The 10,618-nt window shown below is 48.5% G+C and overlaps 1 protein-coding gene across 1 annotated transcript; it reads left to right on the forward strand.

Moving 5' to 3' along the window:
- Positions 1 to 138: 138 nt before the first annotated feature.
- On the forward strand, positions 139 to 1,857 carry LOC127305888 (UPF0481 protein At3g47200). The gene is made up of 2 exons (XM_051336482.2): positions 139 to 785; positions 892 to 1,857. Exons 1-2 carry the CDS (start codon positions 186 to 188, stop codon positions 1,636 to 1,638), a joined length of 1,347 nt encoding a protein of 448 aa, XP_051192442.1. The 5' UTR covers positions 139 to 185; the 3' UTR covers positions 1,639 to 1,857.
- The last annotated feature ends 8,761 nt before the right edge of the window (positions 1,858 to 10,618 follow it).

The following is a 10,618-nucleotide window of genomic DNA, read 5'->3' on the forward strand; positions in this document are numbered from 1 at the left end:
GGCATGCAAGGCAAGTAACCATATATGCAAAGGCGCTTAAAAAAAAAAGTATATGCAAAGGCAAAGTCGTTTTCGCTAGCATTATGTCTTCCTCTACATATAGCTAGGTAGCTTTGCTGCTACGTCCAAATGCGAAGATCAGTATCTGCAATCTAGCATTCTCTTATAGATCACCCAACAACAGAATGGCGGCGGGCGGCGGCAGCAAGAGGACGTGGGTGGTGGACGTGGAGAAGACGCTCAAGGAAGCCGATAAGTCGGTGGAGGTGTCGCGGTGGGAACGGCACTGCATCTATCGCGTGCCGGCGTGCATCAAGGACATCAAGAGCAAGGCCTACCAGCCGCAGGTGGTGTCCCTCGGCCCCTTCCACCATGGAGACCCCAACCTGCTACCCATGGAGGAGCACAAGCGCCGGGCGCTGCGCCACCTGCTCCGCCGCGCCAGGCGGCCGCTCGACGACTTCGTGGCCGCCGTCGAGGACGACGCGGAGCAGCTGGAGAGCGCGTACATGGACCTCGGCGTCGAGTGGCGCGCCGGCATCGGCAGCGGGGGCAGGGAGCGGTTCCTGGAGATGATGATCGTTGACGGCTGCTTCCTGCTCGAGGTGATGAGGACGGCCGCGGGGAAGAACGTCCACGACTACGCCAGCAACGATCCCATCTTCAGCAGCCACGGGATACTCTACATGGTGCCCTACATCCGCCGAGACATGCTCATGCTCGAGAACCAGCTGCCGCTGCTCGTCCTCCAGAAGCTCAACGCCGTTGAGACTGGAAAGCCTCCGGTAACCTACTGCCTCCGTTGAGACTTCTTTATTTTTGTGAATTACAAATCTTTGCCTGCCAATTAACCATTTGAATGCTTGCATGCATATGGCGGGTGATGGCTAGAACGACGACTTCGTCAACAGAATGGTGCTAAGGTTTCTGGCTCCATCTTCCCGGCCACTACAATCAGGCATTGGCCTAGGGCTCCACCCACTGGATGTGTTCCGGCGGAGCATGCTCTATGGCGAATACCAGAAAATCCCCAACTCCCGGGACACGCAGGACAACGACATCATCCGGTCGGCGGTGGAGCTCTACGAAGCTGGTATCGGTTTCAAAACCAGCAAGTCGAGCAGCCTCCACGACATCCGCTTCCGGCACGGCGTGCTAAGCATGCCGACGGTGCCCGTGGACGACTCCACCGAGTACATGTTCCTCAACATGATGGCGTTCGAGCGGCTGCATGTCGGCGCCGGGAACGACGTGACCGCCTACGTCTTCTTCATGGACAACATCATCGACTCCGCCAAGGACGTGGCGCTGCTGAGCTCCAAGGGGATCATCCAGAACGCCGTCGGCAGCGACAAAGCCGTGGCCAAGCTGTTCAACAGCATCTCCAGGGATGTGGTGCTGGAGCAGGACAGCGCGCTCGACGCCGTGCAGCGGCAGGTCAACGGCTACTTCAGGCAGCCGTGGAACATGTGGCGCGCCAACCTCATCCACACCTACTTCAGGAGCCCCTGGGCGTTCCTCTCCCTTGCCGCTGCCGTCTTTCTCCTCGTCATGACAATCATGCAGACCGTCTACACCGTCATGCCGTACTATCGTCCGGCAGATAGCAACCCGCCTTCGGCTCCGTCTCCGATGTGATCCGCGCGCTGCAACAACAACTTGCCTGCTACTCATTTTCGGACATCTACACCGAGAGTTCCTGCTGCCTGATTTAATTGGTTTTGTTCTCCGAGTTTTTGTTGCTATCGTTCAGGAGCATTTGGATTGTGTACACGACACCGTTCAAAATTGAAAACTTGTGTAACACGTAAGTAATAAGACAGTGCCCTCTTCGAGCTATAATTGCTGCCATGATTTTAATATAAATCCTGACGTTCCTATAAAGCATTCAAATTTTGACGTTCCTATAAAACACTTAAATTTAAACTAAAACCACAAGAATTGGTATGAATCGAAGAGAGTGTTTAACTTTAGTCATCTCTTGCAGAGTTGAAAACTTGGTTTACCGGTGAAAGGATGTGCCTGGTGTTGAATATAGATGGGTTGCAGTCCAGTAAGACGGCCCATGTAGTCTACAATTCCTGAAATCTCAAGGCCGATCACGTTGGCAGCTTAGGACAACCTTGGAGGACAAAGTTTAGTCCCACATTGCTAGTTGGGAGGGAATTGGAGTGGTATATAAGGGTTGTTGTTCTAGTCCTTCCAAGTGAGTGAGAATAGAAGGAGCCCTCGCACACTCCTCCTCCTCCGTCCGCCCTCCCCGCCTCGCCTTGCCTCGTCACGCACGCACGTCGCGTTTCGTGACTTGAGTTTGAGTTCGAGTTCGAGACACACTCAAGGGAGCCTAAGTTTTTTCCTTGGTGCACCAACTGAGTTGGGTACGTGTCGACCTGCATGTGCATGCTCACCGCGTGTCCCTGGCTTCCTTCGCGTGGCAACGCGGTCGGGTCGGCTCTCCTCCCAGGCTATAACTGGAGACAGATCAGATCTAGAGAATACACAACCAGAACTCTCTAGTCAAGTCGCTTTTGCTGCGCTACTCTCTAGTCTTCCCCATCTCGGCGTCTGCGTGAATAGCCGTCCAGGAGAGCAGGTCTCCGAAACTCCATCCGTTGAGATCCTGCACCGGGAGAGGGTCGATAAGGTTTTTGGGGAGCGTCTCGGCGTGACTGCTCGCTGCTGTTTGTGTTCATCTTCGCCGGTTCGACTGCTTCCCCGACAGATCCGACTGCACCATAGGCGACATCAACAATGACCATGGTGCTGCTGTTGGTGCGACCTTCCTGGTCGCGATGTACGTGCTTTTCCTCTCTTACCTTGCACTGCTACGTGTTCCACGTTGATGCATGTGCTTAGTCTGATGTGTGTGGTTAAGTATGCTTGTGCATCTGTCATGTCGTTTTCGTAATTAATCTCACTCGAAAATTGCTTAATAATCTAACACCTGGTCGGACCTATCAGCGGGCTTCAACTTCTTTGTCAGCAGATTCAACTTTGCAGGGTGTTCTTTTCAACTGCTTACTGATAGCTTGTTATATAGAAGTCATGGAAACAATTGTGACATTCCTATAAAACACTTAAATCGTCCGTCTAGAAGCACATAAAATGGTTGTTCCAAAAAGCACTCTCTCGGGCTTGCCTTATCACTCTATCTATGGACCAATCATCGAGGAAATAAAGGAACTTCTTCAGGACTTCGTCGGTGCCTCAGTTCGTGCGGTACGAAGAACTGCTAATGGAGCTGCTCATGCGTTAGCAAAAGAAGGCTGCGTTAATAAGGTTAATAGATTTTGGCTTGGTGTTCCACCGGCGAGTATTGTAAACACTCTTGTACTGGATGCTTCAGTGAGTTAATATAAAACGCAGCGCTTTATTCTCAAAAAAAAGTGAAAAATTAAGGGGTCTAACCAGTAGACTCCTACTCGCTGACCCTAGATCACAGTAAACATCATATTTTTCCATAATCACAATGGTAGAGTATGTAATATAGGAAAGTACAAGTTGACAGAGAATAATGTTGGCTTTAATTTTCTCAATTGTAAATTTGTAATTCAGTTTTCATCACTGTCACCTGAAAAATCAGAGCACGTTTTGGTTGTCCTTGCCTAAGTTTCCCAGGAAAGGTAAGAAAAAGATAATTACCTTGACACTCGCATTGTTTGACATGATCCGACAATATTTAAGGTGCTACTCAGTATGAAACTACAAAACAATGCATTCGCAACCAGAGACTTCATAGATTATTTAAGGTAGCTCGACGTACTGAGCGGATTGATCAAATTGTGTGGTGCATTCTTCCATGGCAAACAAGGAGAGAAAAGAGTTGCTTATACCCACATGCCAAATACAACATTATACTTTTCATGAATGAAAGCTTGCATTGTGGCATTCTAGTACCAGGCATTATAATCTGGCAAGCACGGTGATATTGTCTTTCATTTACACAAAAATTATTTCTTGCCAATTGAATGCCAAACAAACAACCTTAATTATTTTAATTTTTTTTGTCAATGCTTCGCCTTTCTGCAACTTCCTATTGTCATATAGGCATAACCAATTACACTTAAGAGAATAATATGGTATACATAAGAGAGAATAATTCGGTACCTAAGATATACCCAGTAGATTCCACACAATAACAATAGACATGGGGAATGCTCCTCCGACTGAAACAGAGATGAAGCTAACTGATTTCTTATATGTGATAACCTAACAGTAATTATAAAATCATCTAAAAAACAGTAATTTTAAAATAATCAAATTACATCAATTTACCATGTACATCAATTTTCTTGCAAGTTGCAACCTATTGTAACCCCAACCCCAACCCTAACTCTCCCGACCCCAACCCTCCCGACCCCAACCCTAGCTGCCTCCCGCCGCCGCCGCCGGCAGCGCCGCCGGGGCAAAGACCTCGGGGCGTGGTGGCGGCGGAGGCCTCCCCTCGTGACGCGTTGAGGACGGCGGCCATGGAGTCTCTCGCGGCGGCGGTGGCCCTCCCGCCTCCCGGGGCGGCGGTGGTCTGTTGAAGATGGAGGGGCGACGGCGGCCCTCCCACCTCCCGCATGGGTGGATGGGGGCGGCGGCCATAGCCTGTGCTGCGGCCTCCCCACCTCCGATCGCCGGCACGCCGGTGGTGGCTGGTGGTGGCGGACAACGCCTTTTCCTCCGCCTCTCGCCGGCGAGGGGCGATGATCTTGGGCTTCTCCCGCGGTACGAGGTCGCCCGGGGCAGCAGCCTTGGGTTCGACAGTGGAGGCGGCCTTCTTCTTCGCCGGAGGAGGCCGGCTGGTTGCTGGGGTGGCAGATCACGAGATCCCTCTACCTCGGCGATGAAGATCTAGTCGATGACGAGCTAGCGGCGAAGGGGCTACCGGTGAACACCAAGCCTTGACTTCGTTCTTGGCGGATGATGGCGGCAGCTATTGGCGTCGTTCCCCTGCGAAGGCATCATCTTTGTTGGCCTCTCCGTTTGTTCTCGACGAGTTGGGGACTCGCGGCTGTCGGTGAAAACCGTGTCAAGATTGGCGGGCGATGGCGGCGTTAAGCGTCGCTTCCTTCTTGAAGGCATCGTCGTCGCAGTCCGCGGGAACTCACTCGTGCTGCTCCGGGGGAAACCCTAGATCCAGCCAGAATCGGACGATGGCGGCGCTTCCAGCGTCGTGCTACCTCTTGGGGCATCGTTTTTGGAGCAGCGGCTAGATGAAGGTGGTTTTTGGTGGAGTGGTGTTCATCTACCACGTTGTCGTCGATGATTCTCAGCAGCGTGGAGCTGCGGAGTATCGAAGACGGGCGAGGATTGCTGGATGCGGGCAGGATGGTGGAGCTGTTTGGTGTTTTGGTTACATCGACGGCAGGCCTGGCACGGTCAATACGTTGATCTCGCTTGGAGATGGGTTCGAGATAGATGGCGGTTGCGAACTCTGCGATGTGTGCAATGGCACACCCTCAGGGTTTTGCTTTTTGGATGATGTGTGTTGGTGTACCGTCAGGGAGTATGGCCTTGTTCATGGTCCCCCCTTCATCGTAGGTATAGCGAGTTGTCGCTAGTAAGGAGGCTTCGAGATTGATCTTTGTATTCCCCTTGTAAGGCATTGCGAATAATTTAATAAAGAAGAAAGCTGTGTGCATCCTTTGGATGCAGAGGCTAGGGCTATGCTCCTTGATCGAAAAAACATCAATTTACCATGTCTTTTGTTGCCATCTCAGTAACTAGCTGCCTGGGCTGTCCCATTTAGGTTATGACCAGTCAAATTGAGAAATTGGGCCCGACCCACTTACCAAATTGACCAGCTCAGATATAGTTGAATGGTCAAACCAAGTCAGCTGGCCCGACCCGCAAACTAAATGGGCTGGCCTGCTTAAGGCGTGGCACACCTTGTGTGGACCTACCATCTACCACGGGTTTTCAGCCGGTTAACGACGTTACCGGATAGTTAACGACGTCTACCAAGTGTCAGCTTGCATGACGTCGGCAGTCAATGGCCTCTTGAAAACTCTTTTGCAACGGTCCGCTTTTTCATGGCCAAAGGGCACCCAAACACCGACGACCCAAAAAATATGTGGTGCATCCTTACGTGACGCAGTTTGCACCACAGAACCCATATCGTCGGGTTAGGCTCATAGGTGACGAAAACACACCCATAAGCTGACGAAAATTTGACATTGTTGATAAGAACTTTTCTTGTAGTGCTTCCTAGTTTTCTTATTGAATTTTCTAAAATCAATGCACATCCTATGTCCTACAACAGTTCTGGTTGGGACCATTTCATTGTCTTTATTTGGTACAGCGATAAATCCTCCTTTCTTAGGGACACAGTCAACAGGACTCACCCAATCACTCTCTTTGACATTATAGATGATACCTGCATCGAGGAGGCAGATTCTCACCCAATCACTCTCTTTGACATGATAGATGATACCTGCATCGAGGAGCCAGATGCTTTCTTTTCTTACTACTTTCTACATTTCAGGCTTAAGTTTCCTCTGAAAATCTGCAACTGGTTGGGCTCCATCTTCCATGAATATTCGATGTGTGGTTATTGAGGGACTGATCCCCTTCAAGTCATCCAAAGAATATCCCAAAGCCTTACGATGCATTTTAAGTACCATCATTAACTGTTCTTCCTCCTTTTCTGAAAGGTTAGTACTCACAATAACCGGATATTTATTTGTCTCATCTAAAAACATATTTAAATCTGGAGGAAGATGTTTCAGTTCTGGTGGTTGATACATCCAATTTGCATCACTATTTTATATCATAATTTACTATTATTCATTGATATATTACATATTTAGAGATGATACTTATGTTATTCCATCTATTTTTGCATGTTTGATGATTTTTGAGGAATTAACTGCCGCAGCCAGGATTCTGCTGGAAAAAGGACCGTCAAGACACCATATTTCTGAAGAGCAACAATTCCCAGAAAATGTATGAAAAATACTATTTTCCCAGATGACGGAGAAAGCCAGAAGGGGAGACCAAGATGAGATAGGGGGCACCAGACCACCCCTAGGCGCGGGCCACCCCTGGCCACGCCTAGGCATGGTCTAGGCACCCTGACCCACTTCTGACATCGCCCCCTCGCGTATTTCATCCCGCGAGAACCCTAACATTGGGAGAGCGACCATAGAAATATTTCGCCGCCGCTACGAGGCAGAAAACCACACAGAGAGAAAAGCTCTCCGGTAGGCAGAAATCTGGTGGGGAAATTCCTTCTCGGAGAGGGGAGATCGTCGCCATCGTCACCATCATCGAGCTGGAATTCATAGGGATCATCATCATCATCTCCACCACCAGCACCATCATCACCGCCATCTCCACTCTGTCCCGCGGCAACAATTTGGGTTTGATACCTGTCTAGTTCATAGGGGAAACTTTCCCGGTGTTGATTACCTCTTGTAGTTGATACTATTCTTCTAGTGGTGTCATGTGAACGTCGACTACATAATACTTCACCTTTATGGGCCTAGGAGAATGCATCGTGTATTTGGCTACTAATTGTGGGGTTGCGGGAGCGACAGAAACCCAAACCCCCGTTAGGAAACCGGTGCACGAGGGAGTGCAGGATCTCCAAGTTTAAGGATGTGGTTAGATTTATCTTAATTACTTTCTTGTAGTTGCGGATGCTTGCAAGAGGTATAATCAAAAGTATGTATTAGTCCAAGTATGGGGTAGTGCATTAGCATAGATTCACCCATGCAACACTTATCAAATCATTGAAGATTATTTAGCTATGTGAAGCGAAAGCACTTGATAAAATTCCCGTGTGTCCTCAGGAACGTTTGGTCATCATAAGTAACACAATTGGCTTGTCCTTTGCTCTAAAAAGGATCGGGGCACTCGCTGCAATTATTATTATTGTATTTTATTTACATGTACTTTATTTACCTGCAACACCAAATACTCCTGCAAACCTGTTTGTTAGTATTTACAGTGAATCTTTGATCGAAACTGCTCATCAACACCTTGTGCTCCTTGTTGGGTTCGACACTCTTATTTATCGAAAGAACTACGATACACCCCCTATACTTGTGGGTCATCAGTGGTGGTAAATCTTCATCCCCTTTTCTTCCAGGTACTTCATACTTCTCATTAGTTGAATTATCAGCTATAGGGAGAGATTCCAAACATTTTTATATATCATTTTTATCTATTCCTATCATAGTATTTTCATTTCCAAGTAAACTTACCTCTAAATCATCTCCAAGAGTATTATAAAGTATTGCGGAAAGATTAGCAAGATTAACTTCCTCCTCGAAGTCCTCCTCTTCAATACTTGGTTTATGAGTGAACTTCGAGAAATGGAAACTCATCACTTTCTCCCCAAACTTAAGAGAGATAGTTTCTTTCCTACAGTCAATATTAGCTCCTGCAGTGTTTAAAAAAGTTCTTCCAAGGGATTGGACAATGAGAATCAATCGGCATATGAATGACAACAAAATCAATGGGATAAGTGTAAGGTCCTATTGTAATAGGTACATTCTTTATTACTCCCATAGGAACTCTAAGAGTCTTACCAGCTAGCATTATTGTCATATATGTGTCTTCTAATTGTGAATGCTCAAGTTCATCTTGGATACCAAAATAAAGTCTATAGGGAATAACATTAATGATTGTTCCCAATATCACAAAGTCCATAATAAGAGGATCCACCAAAAGTGCAAGGTAAAACAAGTTTGCCCACAACTTCTGCTTTAACCATACCTTCTACAAACTGTGAGGCTTTAGAATCAAGCTCAAATACGCCGCATGCGCTCTTTGTGCCATGCACTTTTCTGATGAAAGTGAACAATGAACTCAAAGACGTCGCGAAGGGATCCATCATTCGGCCTCTGGATAAGAAGTACCACACACGGTATATTCTCGATGACTGTTACAAGGTTGAAGTGCGTCGGGTATTACCGGGATATGAGGATTTGTATCCTCCTAATCAACTGGATGGTGCTGATAGCCAGATGAAGCTGAGCGAATTAAAGAGTTGGGTACTGCTATGGCCGAAGACCCTAATTAGGATCAACACCACCTCGGGGTCGACGACAAGCAAAGGAAAGCAGGTTGCGCCATAGGTTAGCGCCCCTGCACAACAGCCAGCGGTGTCAGTGGTCAGCGCCCCTCCACAACAGCTAGTGGCGCCGGTGGTCCGTGCCCCTCCACAACAGCCAGTGGCGCCAGAGGTCAGTGCCCCTCCACAACAGCTAGCAGCACCGGTGGTCAGCGCCCCTCCACAACAGCCAGCGGCGCCGGTGGTCCAGTACCAGAGGTCGAGGCCTATGAACATGATGATTTTGTATGGGATAATCATGTGTCTTCACAAGTTCTCCATGATGCACCGATGGCTCCAAAATATCAGTGCTCCAAGAAGCTGTTTGGTTCTCAAGAAATGCCTTAGGAGGAAGAGGAAACGACAGAGGTGGCCGCCGCCACCAACAAGATGCTGAGCCCGAACACACTCCTTGATACGACCAATAAGGCAATAGCTGTTGGCGGCATTCCGAAGTGCCTACAACCCAAGAAGCGGAAAAAGGCATAGAAGAAGGAGGCAAAAGCCAAGGAGCCGGTCCAACACATTGACAAGTTGCCAAACAAGTGGCGACCGGAGCATCACTTGGGTGAACCGATGTTGCCGGATAATGTCCTCAAGAAACTAACCGCAGATATGAGGAGAGTGCATAACACGGTTCTATATGTGGAGCAGCAACTTCTCAAATCAAAATCTCCTGGTTACCCTCTCCACGTGGCCAAGGTGCCAACTGGCATGGGCTTTGCCGACAAGTACCTCGCGGACTTGTGCTTCATCCGGTTCGATGACATCTTCAACGTCTTTCGCATGCAACCTCTCCACCTTACCGTGGTCCGGCTAGTTGCTCTTCGCCTGTATTCCTAGATCATTAAGGAGGGGACCCCAGGAATCACGATAATGGACCCCTTCTATATGCGGGAGAGCGTCATCTACAACCGTGGGGACCGGTTGATTGCCACCAAGCAGATCGAGGAATTCTTCGTGCTGAAAATTAAGAAGAACGCCATTCTCATACCTTACTTCCCCAAGTAAGTAATCATTCTCTAGTTGTCATTACATTCTATCCTATATATATCCATCATTCTATTGCATTTGAGAAGGTTAATCCGAGGCTCGTATTGTTTTGCACAGAGACAAGTACTGCACCCTCATCGTCGTGCACCCGCAACACTCGCATGCAATCTATCTCGACTCGGGTAGGGCAAGGAAGAAAGACTACACCGACATCAGGAGAATTCTCAATGATGCTCTCACCGGCTTCGCCACCAAGACATGCCCCCTCAAAGTAGAGAGGAAAATACCAACACAACCAACTTCCCCTGCCTCAAGCAGTCGTCGGATGATAATGGGATGGACGTGTGGTCGTCAAGTACGCAGAACACATGTTGTTGCCAGATAGTCTTAAAAACAAGTTTAAAAACATGGCGGATGTAAGAGATAGAGACTGAGAGAACAGTGGGGTCGCATCGAGCAGATGATTTGCATGATAATCCACCAGGATGCCTGCCTTTGGTCTGGCGCGTTCTACTACAACCACGCTCCAACACCTAATGACAAGATAGAACTCCGTTTGGGGATGTCGCGTGAGGACAG

The sequence above is a fragment of the Lolium perenne genome, chromosome 6 (assembly GCF_019359855.2).
Source record: "Lolium perenne isolate Kyuss_39 chromosome 6, Kyuss_2.0, whole genome shotgun sequence".
Taxonomy (NCBI): Eukaryota; Viridiplantae; Streptophyta; class Magnoliopsida; order Poales; family Poaceae; genus Lolium; species Lolium perenne.

Bases quoted from the DNA above. Each gene is read 5' to 3' on its own strand.
- LOC127305888 (XM_051336482.2), top strand. From the start codon at position 186: ATGGCGGCGGGCGGCGGCAGCAAGAGGACGTGGGTGGTGGACGTGGAG. The intron at 786-891 runs GTAACCTACTGC...GGTGATGGCTAG, and splicing joins TTGAGACTGGAAAGCCTCCG to AACGACGACTTCGTCAACAG.